This window comes from Rhinolophus sinicus, linkage group LG02 (assembly GCF_036562045.2).
Source record: "Rhinolophus sinicus isolate RSC01 linkage group LG02, ASM3656204v1, whole genome shotgun sequence".
NCBI classification, from domain to species: domain Eukaryota; kingdom Metazoa; phylum Chordata; class Mammalia; order Chiroptera; family Rhinolophidae; genus Rhinolophus; species Rhinolophus sinicus.
This window is the reverse complement of record NC_133752.1, coordinates 182554317-182572573: the sequence shown is the minus strand read 5'-3', so window position 1 is coordinate 182572573 and position 18257 is coordinate 182554317. Positions and strand designations below refer to the sequence as shown.

The following is an 18257-nucleotide window of genomic DNA, read 5'->3' as shown; positions in this document are numbered from 1 at the left end:
TCTTTTACTGTTATCTATTTCCATTGCACTGTCAGGAAATTGATTTTAATTGTTAACATAAGTATTTTGTACTAGATTTAACTTCTTTTCCTCATCATTCATCCAGCAAACTCCCAGAGCACTGTCCTGAGGATCAAATGTAATACTTCATTATTCCAAGAACAACACTTTGAACATAGGTAAGTGCTTTATAAATGTTAAATTAAAAACATAAGAATACACTAATCTCTAAATCAATTCAAGCTTAGAATATTTAAAATAAAGGGTAGTTCAAAAACAATTAAATCAAGCTTTTTCTCAGAAGAAATAAAGAAGCAGCAGGATGTGACACTCCCGTGGATTTTTAAAATGATGCCACTCAGGTCCTATTTTCTTTATCATATTAACATGAAAAGCAGATCAAGTTTGTGTAAAAGATAAAACTAAATTTATCCTTTAAACAAAATTCAATTAGTCAATCCTAGTAGGTAGTTTCTACTGTCAGCTTTCTTGAGCATTCATTTCCTCCTCTATTAAAAGGAGTTCATTTATTAACAGATATTTACTGAATGCCTACTATGTTCCAGGCGTTGGTTTAGGCTTTGGAAACACAGTGGTAAACAAAACAGATGCAATTTCAGTCTTTATGGTGCTTCTATTCTAATAAAGACAACACTATATCATGGAATTGTTCAGAAGATGGGATGTTAATATAATTGCTTTGTGAGTTGCAAAGTGCTATATAAACCCAAGGTTCTTAAATGTGACAACTGTTTTACTCTTTTTTATCTCCCATAACTCAGTAGGTTTTAGTAAATCGTGATTTGAGTAGATATTTCAACTCTGCTATGTTTGACCACTAGGGGGCCTCAACAAGTCATACCCAACACTAATCCATTCTATTTATTACATTCTTTCATTCCAATATAAGTTGTGAGACAATTTATCAAATGTCATTTAAGAAAGTTGGACATATTAAATAAAATGTATTATATGAAACTCTAAAAGACTAGCCACAAAAGGTTAATTATAATAGATAACACATACCATGTACCCACAAATCATGCAATAAGTATTGTGCTGTTCCTGACAGAATACAGAAAACTAAGAAATACTGTATATTAATGTTTTATCACTGTAATCTCTCAAAACAAACCACTTCATCACTATCCATACTTCATTTAAGATAAATCAATGTCTACATAATTTTTAATGGCTGCCTGGCATTCTATTTTATGTTTATACCAATATTAATGATGTGCTGTGATTAACATCCTTTTAGCTAAATCTTTGCATGTGTTATTTCTTCAAGATCAAGTCTTATTGTGTTTTTCTACAAGAACAACACAGCATATTTGCAGGAAAACAGTTCAAATTTAATATGTCTTTATATCTTCAAATTTACCAGCAAATGTTTCGTTAATATTTTCAGAAAATTAGCCAAAATCTCAAAACATAAATTTAATTTAAAAATTTTACATTCACAAAGGTTAGGAAAAGTTAGTAAGAATTTTATCTAAGTGGCGCTTTTGTGTTTTCTTTTTTTTTGAAACATCACAGGAAGTACATATTGAATTAACTGCTTTTTATAATTGCCCTGATCATGAATATAGGAAAAATAGTTTTCAAGAATATTCTAACTGTATTTAACTGTGAAATTAAAACAGAGTTAAAGAAATTGAAAATTCCTACTAGCAGTAGCCTTCTGTGAACATAATACTTGTGTTATCTCTAGAATTCTGCTTTAATAACTGATAAATTATTTCTATTACCTGAGAAATTATTTCTATTACCTGAGATTATTAAATATAAGTCTAGCCATACTAAGACAAATTTCTAGCAGATATAGCAATTTGGGGATCAAATACTGTTACTTAATAGCATAACCTTATAATATCCTGGGTGCAGTGAAATAAGTTCCAAAAGTATAAAGAAAGCAATTTAAATAGGAATAAAATTAAAACTATTCTCTAATATGAATGCTTCATATATGCAATTTCTCACATGAACCAAGCGATCAGCACACACAGAAGAAACAAACTGAGAACTTGGTATATATGTTCAAATTTTAATACTTGAGAAAATATAAGTTAAAATCTGATACAAACACTGCTGGCTCAAGAAAATATACACAAATTTGTATTCAAAGAGTCAGTATGTGAACCTGGATATAAGAATGTATCATAACAGCCTGTTATGGAAGCCTTTTAAAGAAGCAATCGTTTTTTAAATCAGTAGAAATAGATTACAAAAGGAACAGTAACTTTTTTCTCAAAAAATTTCCTTTATCAATAACTATAAACTCGGTGTGGAGAGGGAAGTTAGAGGTCACCTAACTTATCAAGGCATATTGAAGATATAAGCCTTAAACATCTAATGTAAGACCAATGTAAAAATAATCGGAATTTCATTTTCCTCTGGAGAGTAATTTGACATATTAGTTATGTTAACAATTATAGCAAAAACAAAAAAAACAAAACAACCTTATTCCATTATTTTTTGAAAGTACATACTATTTCCTCTGGTTACTTCAGTAATCTAAACTTAATATTAACTTACTAAATATTAAATGAAAATCTTATATATTCTTGCACTAATATTCAGAAGTGAAAACATCTTTCCATCTTCAATATATTTTTAAAATTGTGAAAATGATTAGAGGCCCTAGCTCTTTAACATTTCAAAGTACATATCTTTCAGCCATTGTTTATTTTTTAAAAATGTATATTTTGGAAAGGTAATCTTTATATAATGAAAAATTCATTCAACATGAATATAATTGGAGAAATTCCCTACTGAGGAAGAAATAAGGCTATTTATAATGTAATTTCCAATTTTTCAAAAAAACAGTTCTTGGAATTTGTGCCAGATGTCTGTGGGATACTTTTACTTCTGACGACTCTCAACACAAAGGTTATTGTTGACATACTGTAAAGTCTACTTGGATTCATAGGTTGGCTGTAGTATCATTTACTTTTAAGTTCTAGAAGTTACTGATAAAGAAGTATTGTTTCATCTCACAAGGGAATAAACACCTTCTTGAAAGTAAAATTCTTCCTCTTTGAAAGATGCATTAAATATTTCTGACCACTAAAAATGTAAAGCTTCTAGCATTTCTCGAACATTAACTTCACTTTCCAAAGATGTTTGTATTCCCTCTCTCAATGCCCAGATCAACAGTAGAACTAAACCAAATATTTGGTTCTTTCAAGGGAAGCATCAATTATTCCAAAATCTGGCTTGCATATATCTTTTATTTTAACTGTATTGCTCAGACAAAAGATCACTTAGTTTTATATAGTTTTCTTACTTTATAATCTATGGAACATTAGTAGTCAGCTTAAGATGCTTGTTCCATGATTGCACATTTGTGTAAACCATTATTTTTCTTTAGAAAACACATTGTAGTTTAAAATAGAAAAACACAAACCTCACTATTGAATATAACAACCTGTGATAACTGATAATACTGTAAAGTTATTAAACATACCCCTAAAACTTCTGAAAGTACATTAGTAATTTTTTAAATAGTCACAATCTATTAAAAAACAAATTATTTACAAACTATGAAGTCACACATGATCTAGATATAGATATGTTCCTCAGAGAATCTGCCCACAGAGCAGAAAATGCTGCATACGCACTGTTCACTTGCCATTGAAAACTTGAAGGAAGCATGATTTTATACAAGAAAATTACTGTTAGTTGGAAGAATCTAATTAAAACTGGCATTGTGCTATCTGAAGAAAAATAACCACCCGACAGAATTTTTATATAGCACCATTCTCAGATTCTTTATCACTTTAAAAATTGTTAAAATGTAATTCTGATTTAAAACATTAATGTAAAAATTCATATCTGCATTCACAGGAAACTGCATTATTAAAAAGTACTTTAATACGCTGTAAGTTTCTAAATCAGTTTCCCCTTTCACATTGCACAACATCCATCCATCTAAAATATAAGGTGTAAATTCTTATAATATATGAAAAATCTTGTTTACCAAATTTGTTTACCTTTCAATACCTTATTTTTTTCTTTCTTTCTTCTTCTTTTTTTCTACCAAAAATGTTGGTAATAAAATACTACCAATGTTAATATAAGCCAGTTAAAAAATCAGTTCCTTCTGATTTGGAAAGCTTAAAAAAAAAGTAGTAAGAATTTCACCAAACCCAGAATAATGCCAAGCTAATCTTCAGCAGCCACTGGTACTTGGTATTGTATGATCAGCAATCCTGATCAGAAACTTACATCACATGTCGTGTGTAAAACAAGTGCCAAACCATTGCTAAACCGTTTTTACCAAAATAATTAATATTAAGAGTACCCTCATTGCTATTAGCAGGTATATCACCTATCTATATAAACCTATACTTAATACAGATTCAAAAATATAGCAAATATAGTTATAGCTCTAGTAGTGTTATTTGACTTTACATTTCCATTAAAGGGTGGATATTAATGAAGATTCTATGGAAGGAAAATCAGATAAACGTCGATAACCTTGTGGTGATTTTACAATTCACCACGGGCACCTCAAAAGGGTACCTTCTGGCAAATTCAGGTATGTAAATCCTACTGAACCCTCCCTCACCCCAATCTCTATCCCCATCCCGACCCCCAACCCCAATACTATTGTACTTAATGTCTGAACTTATTTGGACAAACACAAATAGGAGAACCTTTTAAGGTGTGAAGCTAACAGTCACTTTCTTCCTTTCCTGTTTTCTTAAAATAGCACATTTGTATTTATTTTCTAGGTTTCTTACTTCCAGTCATAACAAAATAATGGTCATTGTCTTCCTTTTTCTTTGCAGTAGGTTTTTTGTCTCCACTGACAGTGTCCTTACTAGATGAGGGTGATTTCCTGGTTGAAGCTGGGGCTTTGCCACCTTTGAGGGGCCCTTTGGCTGCATACTGGCTCTTAGTGGCAGTCTGTGCTGCCTTTGGTACAGTTTGCATTTTGGCAGAAGACTGAGGAAGACTCATGATGGACAGTGGGGTACGGCCAGGGGACTTGGAGGAGCTGGGTCCTATATTCTGGGATGTACTTTGACTCTGAGGCTGCTTTTGTGAAACTATATTCTTATCTTTTGATTCCTCTGCAGCTTTTGCAAGAGCAACTGAGGATACAGCAAGTGGCTGGTTTAATTTCAAGGCTGACTTGAGTTTCTGTGCTGGCACCATCCCTGCTGATGGGGCTCCATCAGATGGCTGAGACCGAGTTCCTAGACCTGTGGTTATGGTTTTGGAACTGGATTGTGTAATTTTTGTAGGGGTCTGGGCAGAAGGAGAAGGTTTAGGTAGCTCTCGACACTTTGATGATGAATTTAAATGTGCAGTTGAGTGAGATACTGCATTATCCCTGGAAGATATGTAATTGTGTTTCAAGTGCTTTGGTTCCGTTTTTCCAGAATGCTTATTTGGCAAAAGTGTAGACTCAGGCACATCTCTTGACTTCTGGGCTGGAATAAACTTGGCCTTCCGAGTATTAGGTGATGAGATATCTTTTCTCAATGACACCGATACACAAGGTGCAGTTCTCGATAAAGCTGGTGAAGAAATGCTTCTACTTACTGGATTTAAAGAAGCAAGTGAAGATGATGCATTGTTTGAAGGAGCTTGTGGTTTCTTTATTATGCCTTTTGAAGACTTGAGTTTGAGATGAGAAGGCACTGCTGGTGAATTTGGCATTTTAGAACGGACTGACACGGAGCCCAGATTACTTCCTTTCAAGGAAGAGGCCGGCAGCAACACACCTGGTGGACATACCTGCTTTTCTTTGCTCCTTGGAATACCAACTGGCGTGCCAAGTCTTGGTTTTTGTTTCGGAAACATGCTGACTGCTGACAACGGATTCATTTCAGGAGGCTGAGGTGTTCTGGCAGGCGAATCAGGTGTACTTTCATTAGAAACTCCTTTTTGAAATGCTAGAATTTTTTGTTCTAGCGTAGCAAACTGCAATATTCGACAGGGATCATATTTAAGCAAAAATCCTTGGAGAGTATCCCAGCCTCCACCAACACGGACCATGACATGTTTTCCATGAAGCATCTTTCCCCCAAAAGAAAGTGAAAAATAAAGGTGTAAAACTGTAAGGTTCAGTTACAATTCATTAGCAGTCACAATTTGTGATGTCTGTGATCTGTGAAATTCAGAGTATCTGGCAATAGCTTTACTGTAAATTGACAGTCTCTTCCGTGTATTATTAAAATAAATATAATCCATATCGAATCAAGCAACTAACAAAACAGTATCCTCCAATTTGTAAGAAAGATATTTACACATGACTTGCATCCTAAAAAAATCCAAATTACTAACATACAAAATTGCAAAGGCAATATTGTTCAAAAATTTGAATACTGAAGGAATAAGAGAGAGAGGAGAAATGGGGACTTATAGAACAAAAAAAAATGCCTCATAAAAGCAAATAATTATGAAAGACATAAAAATGACTAAAACTTGTACTTTACAATTTAATAAATTACTTTTATATGTGTTGTATCAATTTAATTTTTCAGAAACTTTGATATAATTTATTGCTATTTCTTTGCAGATAAGAAAATGATGCCTCTGAGAGATTAAGAAAATTGTCCCAGATCACAGAGCTTGGCCTGGCCTTAAATACATCAGGCTGTCCCCACCCAAATGCTTTTGTGCAGGTAAGATACATCCTGGGTCTGCGAGCGCAGAACAAGCTGGATTTCAGCCCTCTATCCATTCAGCAGGCAAATCTGCACAATTGGATGAGACTGCCCTGAAAATTTTTATTCTAAATCCCATGTGCTATATACACTATTACTACAGCATATTGTCTTAAAAAAAGAAAACTAATTAAAAGAAAGTACAAGTAGATTTTCTGTGTGAATTGGGTGGAGTGTGGGGAGGTAATCACAGTATATGAAATAAAAGAAAAGATGAATGTTGAAATTACATTTTTAAATACTTTGTATTATATTCCTAAATGGGGAATAAAATAGCTCTTGTATCAGAAGTGGACAGAAAGCTGAACAGGTGAAACTTCAATCTCCTTATCAGCAAAGGAGACAATAAATTGCAAACTGCAGATGGGGCAAAGGAAGGAAATGAGTGTGTGTATCAGCATGTTGGTATATGTACTGATGCGTGTCGATGAAAAAGGTTTTATACTTAAAACACAAAGTTTATGTTATTATAAACTGCAATGTTTCTATTTCCTTTTTTTATTATTGATATTTAATGTTGTTAGGTGTATTTTTTTATTATTCCTTTTTAGAAAACTTGAAAAATGGAATAAGTTACCTGACGTATATAAAGATTTTTTTCCCAATTACATTCAGTGCCTAAGTAGTCTTAGCTATCTTGTAGTTAGTTGTTTGTTGTGTAAAAGGTGTTTACCTAAATTTGTTATATATTCACGAAAGCAAGTATTCTGTATTTTTCCCATACAGTGAAATTCTTTCATTAATAACACCCACTGGTCGATTTTTTTAAAAAAGTAAAAGGAGAGCAAAAGGAAGTTGGTAAAGCAACAACCTATTTTCAAAACAAGATCTGTATGTAAATAGGATGTAAATGGTAGACTTACTCTTATAAAGAGTATTTTATCCCCTAGTCGGTACCGTCCTTCAGATAAGTATTCAATAGAAAATCGATGAGAACAACTACAAGGAGGGTCTTCAGCAATATGTGTAACCTAAGATTCAAAAGAAGTAACAATTAGTGCTGTGACAAAAAGTATTTTGGTTAATGTTAAAATGCAAGGTTATTTGATAGCTGGGAAAATCAAACTCAAAGATAAAAATTTCAAGCCAGTTCAATTTTTTAGTATTTTTTCTCCCTCACTTGTTGACAAATATTGAGATATTTGCTAATCTAATGAAACCAGCGGTGATGAAGTCCGGAGTGTCCCCTTCTTTCCCCCCATGCAATCAGGCTTGGAGTGAGGACATTCACTGACCACTGGAGAAACTCTGTGAATGTGTGAGGCAGTAAAGTCAATTCAAAACATTAAGTCACAGGAAACATGAGTTCATCATTAGCTTCAACTGTATTAAGCCCTGGATTAATATATCTGTGTCAAATCAAAGATAGGGTGAGTCCGATAAAGCTTACGTAAAAATTCTCACCTGTCCCTTAACACTGTGCTAACCTAATATTATGGGGGGATGTCTAGATTTGTTCCAAAGTTACTGTCAAAATAGGCAGAGACATTTATTCACCCAAGATTGGGTAAAATTCTAAAAAATTCAAGAGGCACTTTTCTAAAAGTGCTCACTTTGTTTCAAATGTCTGCTAAGGGTTTTCTCCTCAAGAAGCTTACACAATTTTTAATTGCAGCAAATATCTATGAAATGGTAAAAACTAGAATAAACATACAAAGAAATTGAGGAATTCTATATTGAAAACATAGAAATTAAAATAAATTGGTTAAATGAAAATATCTGTTGAGATATACTTGACTGACAAAAAAATCACATATCAGCCACTATGAAAAGTATTTTGTTTCCCTAAAATTACATTTTGTAAAAAGGACATGAGTATTTTTTCTCATTTACTTGTCACAGAGACTATAGCTAAACAAATTCATTTCACTGAACTTAGGCAGGCTGTTAAAGAAAGTCTCTTCAGATGCCCACTTTAGATGAGCACTAATAGAAATTTATGGTTGTCTTAATTATCTACCCAAAACGAATGAACATATATAAATTCACCAGGGCCTGATCAGAAGGGTCCAGAATTTATCTCCCTACATCATTCATTTAACAAAACAACATGATCATAAATAGAACTGATTTTCATAAGCCATTCAATCAGATTTGTTCACTGCCTGGGTATATGTGCACATTCACACACAAACACAAACACACATACACACACACACACTTCTCACATGCATAAAATGCCTGAAAATAAACTAAAGTTGGGTAAAGAATTTACTATTATTAGAACCACATACACATTAGGCAAAGTAATTTGAAAAAAGTTATTTATTTCCGTCACTACTTTCTATCTGTAAAGTTTCATGTACACAGAATTGCAGTGGTGTACTTTTTTAATAATACTCTAAATAATGAATCAGGTAATAACTGTTCCTTATTTTAAACAAGACCCCAAGATCTCTGTAGATCACATATGTATAGGTGGACACTGAATATATTCATATAGCATATATGTAGTTGGAGAAATGTGTTTCTTTTTCGTTTTCATAACAAGAATGCAGACATGAGAAGTCACTTATTTTCTTTGTTTAAAATATCCAAATACCACTTATATTCAGCAGTAGAAATCAGCACTAACCCATTATCTAAATAAGGGAGAAGCCTAAAAGACATAAGTGCTGTATAGATAAGAAATGTTCTCTCTGGTTTTATCTATTAACATTATGACACTAAAGGAAGTAGCTAAAGAAATTAAAAACATCTGCAAAAGTGCTACCCTACTATCGATTATTTCCATTCTCCTTGTTCTTACGCAATTTGTCTGTATATACATACTTCACACAAAATAAACATTTTTCTTGTTGCTACACAGTCTTCATAATTATCACATTAAATGATTACTCTGCTAAGATAAGGAATCTTAATTTGCCTACCCGTTGCCCTATTTGAGAATATTTACATTGCTTCCCATTTTTCACCATTTCACATTATAGTGCAATAAACACTTTCATTCATGCTTTTTTCCTTCCTTAATTACAATGAAAATCAAAGAGGAACATTTTTATGGCCGTTGATATCCATTAGTCAATTTGTTTTTCAAAAGTTTACATCATTTTCCATTGCCAATAGCAATCCCTAAGTATAATTTTACCACAATTTACCAACACCAGGTTTCATAATTTTAAAAAAATTTGCTAATGGGACAAATTGTATATCTGATTTCTTTGAATATCAGCAAGTTTCAACACTGTATTTTCTTCTTCTGTGAACAGTAGTCCTTACCCATTTACCTACTGGAAATGTTTTTCTTATCAAACTGTATATGGTCTTTATATAATGGGGAAATTAACACACTAGTTTTCCTATTTAATAAAAAATATTTTCCCAATGTTTTCCTTTTTATTTACCATTATTTTAGGTCATGCGAGATTTAAAATAAGTTTTATTTGTTACCTCTATATTATCACTGCATCACATATTGATATTATTGATTTATATGAATCAATAATATAATATAGTTAAATATATTTGGGCCTGATAAAGAGTTACATAGGTTGATAATTTTCTTAATCTCTTTCAAGGCTGTCCAAATGTTTTACTATAGATTTTTATTACAAAACAAAGTAACACTTTCTAAATGTTTATGAGTAATAACTTATTTGTTATTTCTTAAAGAATTTTGTATATTAAGCACTTTCATAAAATACTACAATCCAAAAAAGACCATGAATTCTAAGCAACAGTCTAAGCAGAAAAAATACTGGATACTCAGCTCACTTCCATCACTTATTATATTAACTTATTATATATTAACTTCCACATAATAATGAACAGTTAAAGTTAAGAAGACTTTCCAGTTGAGACCCACCATCTAACAAGTCTGCATATATTCTGTCGGGGGAAATGTTCAGAAAAGCCCCATCCATTTGCTGTCACTACTTTTCTTTCCCTTGTATTTTCCAAGCACCAGTGTACCATTTACTTAGAAACCTTAGAAATCATCCTAGATTTTCTCCATCTTCACCAGAATTAGTATTCCTGTCATTCCTACCTTCTAAATATGTCATATATTTGTCCCTCTTGCTTCATTCCCACCACTACTGCTTGAGTTCAGCTTCTCATCATCCTATGCCTGGATTATTACAACAAAACCAACATAACCTCTACATGACTGTGAGAGTAATCCTTACAATTTGCAAATCAGATTATAACACTACCACATTTAAAAAAAGAATCAGTGAAATCTTGTGGCCTAGCCTACGCTTCATGATGGATTCCAGCTTTTTGGCCCCAACACTCCTCACCTACACCCCCATTCCTCATTATACACAAGCAACAAAACGTCACCTTTATCATATAGTGCCTTGAACTCATCAGGGAGTGGAAATTAATACTGGTGTATATTCTAAATAAGAAACATTTTCTTTTAAACATGGCATCACCTGTAGCAAACTATGAAACTTTAACACATCAGGATGGCAACTACTTACAGCTTCATGTAGCTCTTCATGTTGGCAGCACGATTTTGGGATGCTGATGGAATCTTCAGGCCCAGAAGTATTAAGTAAGGTCTCTTCTAATTCAATTTCCTTCTCAAGTTTTACTAATACTGGTGGCTCAACCCCATATCTGAAAACCAATTGGAAGACCTTATCATTCAAGCTAAGTCTGACCCAAGCACTTCCCTACACATCATAATAAGATATATTTTATTTTTAAATGAAGTCTGTATGACTCTTTTCCACCAGTTGATTCACTGGAATATCTGGAAATGCTTTTAAATGTCCCACAGATTGCCAACAATTCAGATTATAATCTTCACATCATAGCATATATTTGGGTTACTGGATGCTTCTAGTATTCAACCAAGGATCCTGAAAGGCACTTTCAAAATCACCTTGTGAGTAAAGATGGGGCTGAGCGAGGTGTGGAGGAAACCAAGCTTCGACCTTCTTATCAAATCCCCCTTGTGTCTGCAGGGCTAGCCTTGTCTTAAACTGCTAACACTACATGCTCTTACTTTATTCTTAATCTAAAATAATTTAGTAACCACTTTTACAGTTTAATTTTAAATGAAGGCAAGCTATATGAGCAAGCAGACGCTGACACATGGCATTGCTCATGCAAACAGAACAAAGTTAATAAAGAAACAGAAAGAAAGAAAAGGAAAAAACAGAAAATTAAGTTACTCTATTTCAATCAAAAAGTATTTTCTTTTACTTATAGAAAATAGTGTTTTAGCTAAAATAAAGTAGCTTAAAAAATATTTATGACATTGACAGTCTGAAATATTGTGAAATACATACCTTGACACAATTCGACCAATTTCAAGAAGACAAAGATACACCTGTCTTGGATCTTTATGCAAAACTATGAAAAAAATAAGAGCACATATGTTATAGGGAAAAATTAAACACGGAAATAGATTTCTGGCATGGAAAAAAGTAAAAGAATGTTGAAGACAATGGGTTTACTTGTTTGGAGACTTCGAAAAGATATTTTAGTTTTTTCTACATATTATCATTTTCCATAAATTAAAAACAAACAACAACTGGCTAAGAAGAAGATGATGAAAACTTACCATGGACCCTTACTTGTATAGCATTTTCATTCTAAAGCACTAAGGGCTTAAGTAACATTAACTGACTTATATTTTAATTGTCTCTACCAGAGATACTTTATGAAGAGATATATCACATCAATTTTATTCTAAATTATCTTTAGCATAGGAGAATGTGGTTAATAGTCTGCTCAAACTCTTCCAAAAATAGAAGGGAGCATTTCCTAACTCATTCTATGAGGCCAATATCGCCAATACCAAAGCCAGACAATGACATCATGAGAAAACTAAAGACCAATATCCTTTTATGAATATAGATATAAAAATCCTCAAGGAAATACTGGCAAACTGAATCCAGCAGCAAATGGGATTTATCCCAGAAAGCAAGGTTGGTTCAACATATGAAAATCAAGCAATACAATACACTATTAATAGAATAAAGGAAAAGAAACACACAATTACCATATTTTGTTGTGTATAATGGGTTCCCATGTATAATGTGCACCCATGTTTCTGTTCCAAATTTATAGGGGAAAAAACCTTTCATTTCAATTATTTAATTCAAATTTTTATTTGTTTACATTTAGGTACTTGCTTTTTGTATTATAAAGGAATTTTAGCATTTATTTTTTAACATGTTATGGTACAAGAAATTTTATGTAACAAGTAATTACAAAGCACAAGAACAAATACAAGGACAAGAAATTTTATGTACCGGTAACAGATGTACCATATTTACACATCATAGAAGGCCAAGAACTCTTCATCATTGCAAGATTGTCATAAGTTCAACAAAACCGATTATTGTATTCCAAGGTATTATTTTGCATATGGACATTGTTATTGATTTCCAGAGTTACACTTTTAACTCATAAGCATAAATAAAAGAATTAAAAATATGTATATAGATATGGAATTAGTACTACCCATGTATAATGCACATCCTTATTTTTCCCACAAATTTGGGCAAAAAAAGTGAGCATTATACATGGCAAAATACGGTATCTCAGCAGACACAGAAAAAGCATTTGATAAAATCAAAGACCCTTTCATGATAAAAAAGACTCAACAAACTAGAAATAGAAGGGAACTTTATAAATAGAAAAATGGACATCTATGAAAAGTCCACAGCTAACATCATTCTTAACGGTGAGAAACTGAAAGTCTTCCTTCTAAGACCAGGGAAAAGACAAGAACGTCCGCTTTCACTACTTCCATTCAACATTGTAGCTGAGGTTCTAGCCAGGGAATTTAAGCAAGAAAAATAAGACATCCAGATTGGAAAAGAGAAGGAAAACTATTTCTATTCACAGTCAACGTAGTCTTTTGTATAGAAAACCCCAAAGAATCTAGGAAAAAAACGATTAGAGCTAATAAGCAAGTTCAGCAAAGTTGCAGTATACAAGATCAATACACAAAACTCACTGTAATTTATACACTAATAATAAACTATCTGACAATGCAATGAAGAAATTAACCCCATTTATAATAGCTTTAAGAAGAATCAAGTACATAGGAATAAATTTAACCAAAGAAGTGTTAACACTTGCACACTGAAAACTACAGAATGCTGAAAGCAATTAAAGAAGATATAAATAAATGGAAAGACATCCCGTGTTCATGAACGGGAAGACAATATTGTTAAGATGGCTCTCCAAACTGACCTATAGATTCAATCAATACAATCTTATCAAAATGCCAACAGTCTTTTCTTCCAGAAATGGACAAGCAGATGATAAAATTCATATGGAATTGCAAGAGACATAGACTAGCCAAAACAATCTTGAAAAAGAACAGCTGAGAGATTCACAATTCCCAATTTCAAAACTTGCTAAAAAGAGTCCTTCTTGCTCAGAAGATAGTGTGTTATTGGCATAAGGATAGGCCAATGGAATGGAACTGAGTATCCACAAATAAACCTATATGTTCATGTTCAATTAATTTCCAATGAGGGTGCCAACACAACTCAATAAGGGGAAAAACAGTAATTTCAACAAATGGTACTAGAACAGCTGGATATCTACATGCAAAAGAATCAATTTAGACCCCAACTTCACACCATATACAAAAAATAAACTCAAAATGGATCAAAGACCTAAAAGTAAGAGCTAAAATTGTACAACTCTTAGAAGGCAACATAAGTGAACATCTGTGTGACCTCAGACTAGGCAATGTTTTTTTTCAGATATGACACCAAAAGCACAACAATCAAGGAAAAGGTAAATTGAACTTCACAATTGAAAATTCTATGCATCACAAAACACTATCAAGAAAGTGAAAAGACAACCCAAAGACTGGGAGAAAATATTTGCAAATCATACATCTGATAAGGGCCTAGTATCCACAATAAATAAATAACTCTTACAAGTCAACAAAAAGACAAATGACTCCAAAAAATGAATAAAAGATTTGAATAGACATTTCTCCAAAGTAGATATACAAATGGCCAACAAGCCCCTGAAAAAGTACTCAACATCACTGGTCATTTAGGGAAATGAAAAATCAAAACAACAATGACATATCACTTGACACTCACTAGGATGATAATAATAACAATAATAATAATAATAATAATAATAATAATAATAAAACAATAACAAGTGTTGGCGAAATGTGAAGAAATTGGAATCCATATGCATTGCTAGTGGAAATATAAAATGGTGTGGCCATTATGAAAACAGTTTGGTAGTTCCTCAAAAAGACAAAGGAAGAATTACTGTATGATTCAATAATTCAACTCCTATGTATATCCCTGAGAGAATTAAAAAGCCAGGTTTACTAAAAGAATTGTACACATATATTCATAGCAGCATTATTCATAACCCAAAAGTAGAAATTTTCAAAATGTCCATCAGCTAATAATGTATTTTAAAAATGTGTTCTATCCATAAAATGGAATGTCATTTACCACATAAAGAAATGAAGTCCTGTTACATGCTACAACATAAATGAACCATTATGCTAATTGAAAGAAGCCACACACAAAAGGCCACATATTCTATGATTCCATTTATGTGAAATGTCCAGAATACTTACATGCAAATCCATAGGGAAAGAGAAGTAGATTAGTGGTTGGAGGATGGAGGTAGGGAATAGATAACTGGGACTAATTGCCAATAGGTTTTTTTTGAGTGATGGAAATGTTCTGGAATTAATTAGTGGTGATCGTTGCACAACATAGTGAACAACATAGTAAAACCCACAGAATGTACATTTTGAAAGGGTGAATTTTACGGTACCTGAATGATAGCTTAATTTTTAAAAACACTATAAATAAAAAGAAACCTCATATGCTTAAAAATAGTTAAGAGGTTACATTTTGTTCTGTAAATTTTACAATTAAATTTTTTTTTAATTAAAAAGGAACCCAAATGTTAAGCCTAACAGTTCAGAGATCCTTAAAAAGAACAAAACAAAGTAAAACAAAAAAACCCCTGATCATTAGACATTGTGCTAAATGCACCAATACAGTAGTAGTGGATCATCTAACTTTCTTTTCCTGTCCTTAAGAGTTAAAAGTTCTAAAAAATCCCTGAGCCCTAATATAGTAATGGTATGTGCGATAAATTGCATATACACTTCCTCCCTGAATGGAAATGACAAGCGTTCTTGGACTTACGAATAGCATCTATTATACACCCCAAGCACAACACAATAAAGGCTTATATTTGACTTTAAAATTCATACCAAAAAGCATTTATCCTGAAATTTTTATTAAACTTGTTTCTCTGAACACTTTGACATACCTTTAAATAGTGTATTTGGTTTTTTAATTGCTTTGACTTCCTACTAAAATGTAAAAACTGAAGAGGCTCATCTCGGAGACCTTTAGAAAGTGGCCCTTAGAAAACATCAGCTCATCAGTTCAATGCCTATAAATGAATTAATGTTATTCGCAGAGCTTTATTTAGTCCTACACGATCAGAACAGTCAGAAGATACCTTCTACTGAGAATGAGAAATATACAACAATCTTATGTCCTATCAGAAATAATAAACTGAAAAATTGAAAGCATTTCCTCTTCCCTTTGATTTCCAGCAGCTCTACATGCCGCTAAGTCAACCACATTGTCAATAATGATCAGCACACCTGGATTAAAGCAGGATGCAAAGTGGGGCGCCAAGGATCAGTCAATTACATTGTTTATTTTATACTGGATAGGAATATCCAGAGGCAGACTAAACGGGGAGCAGTGGGAGCGCCCTACCCTGCACACAGGCAACAAGGGTGTGTGCAAGGGCAGTAGAGACTTTTAAAATAATAAATAAAACCAACCAAAAGTCAGTTTGCTTTTTATTATCACCATGAACCAGCAATTCTAAACAATGTTAGTGATAAAATACTTCTCTCTACCTGGGCAGACTACTGCTCCCACGACCCCCACCCTGGGTATGCTACTGCTCCTATCACAACATTTTAAATTCTGTGTGTGTGTACACCACACACATTTACATGTATGTATACACATACATAAATGTTTTGAGGAAATATATATATAGTTTAACACTTAGACAGCTTCCACGTTAGTCACGGCACAGATGCTTCTGTTGACTTAAAAGATATGAGAAAATATGTCAACATTCTTCAGTAGAGCATGACTTTTTTAAATGAATGGTCAAAACATTAATCCATTTAGATAATCAAGTTGGCAGCTGCTGTTTACAAGGTAAATCAAAACAACGTGAACATACATCATTCAATCTTTTCTTATTTCTACAATTCTCTAGTTAAAGAGGAATTACTAGTAATTTAGACTTGGTAGAGTAATTCTTAATGGAAACATTAATTAGTAAAGCATTACTTCACAAATCTCCCGTAGCCAACTCATTTAGGAAGTAAACTATTTCTAGGGCATACCAGACATGTCAGATCTTTAATTATAAATAAAAAGCTGAATATATTTGATTTAGAATCAGATTCTCCAATTGGGTCACATACATTTAAAGTATTAAATTTTTCAAGGAAAATGAGATGTGATATTTGAGTCCTTATTTGGAAAGAAAAATTAGAAGTGAGGCATAAGAAGAAATATATCCTAATAAACATAAAACACAACAATGATGACAAAACTTACCTAAACCTTCAGATTCAAAGAGGTAAGTCTCATCAACCCCAATGTGCCTGCACCAGTGAAGGAAGTTCGCAGTATTGTCTCTAGCAAAGAACGAACCTGAGGCAGCATCTTTCTTACAGGGCACTTTTCTCATTGGAAAATTCTGGAAAAGACAAAAGAATAACTTCAAAAACGCATCAAGACATTTTCATTAGATACCCATTTTAATATTACTAAAGAAATGTTCAGTGCATTGACTATAACTAAAAAGTATATGTGGGGGGGGTGGAAGGTACCTTCAAAATTATTTTGTTACTCTTTTATTAAGTATATTTCATAAAATGATTCCTAGGAAAACAATCTGGTCAAAATAAGCAATAGGATCATGCACTGCTAACCTCTCTTTGAAATGACACAAGAATCTTTTAAATTTAAATTTAATTTAAATAAAAAAATGAGTCTTCTAATTCCAAAGCATATCTCTATAGTATGTCTCTGTACGTAGTTCAAAACAAACACAAAATTTACTGCTATGTTAAAGATTAACACACACTCATGTTTGCTTACTTCCTTATTTGCAGATTCATAAATGTGGTTCCAAGTTTCCTGAGGAGACTATCAAATAAGGAAGTAGTAACCCACTCCTAGTTCAAGCTCTTTGAAAATTGATGATCTAAGTTTTGTAGAATCTTAATTTTTTGACTATCTGGACCAAGAGTATCTAGATAATCCTGGTGAGGCTGGGAGGTTTTTAGTTTTATTTTAGTTTAAATGTTTTACTTGAATAAGCAATTCATGCATATGATTTTTAAAAATGCAACAGGCACAGCAGGGTATGAGTCCTGCTCCCACCTCTAGCCCTCAGTTCCTCTCCCCCTAGAGATAACCACTATTACCCGTTCTTTATATATCTTTCCTGTTGCTATTATTTTCCAAAATTAAAAGAGCTGTGTGAGTTTTTCTAACGTACACAGATAAGATCATTGCAAAAATTTAAAAAAATAAAAATCAAACAATGCAGCCA

The 18257-nt window shown here is 32.7% G+C and overlaps 1 protein-coding gene across 2 annotated transcripts in view; it reads right to left on the bottom strand.

Annotated features, from left to right (window-relative positions):
• Window positions 1-2033: 2033 nt before the first annotated feature.
• The window catches only part of GAS2L3 (growth arrest specific 2 like 3), a 34867-nt gene continuing 18643 nt past the window's right edge, over window positions 2034-18257 (bottom strand). For both annotated transcript variants that reach the window (XM_019732206.2, XM_019732207.2), the window contains exons 5-9: window positions 17255-17396; window positions 11927-11990; window positions 11111-11249; window positions 7547-7654; window positions 2034-6033 (exon numbers count right to left, since the gene is read on the bottom strand). In XM_019732206.2, the coding sequence (XP_019587765.2) occupies window positions 4729-6033; window positions 7547-7654; window positions 11111-11249; window positions 11927-11990; window positions 17255-17396 (1758 nt within the window). In that variant the 3' untranslated portion in view covers window positions 2034-4728. The remainder of the gene's footprint in view (window positions 6034-7546; window positions 7655-11110; window positions 11250-11926; window positions 11991-17254; window positions 17397-18257) is intronic.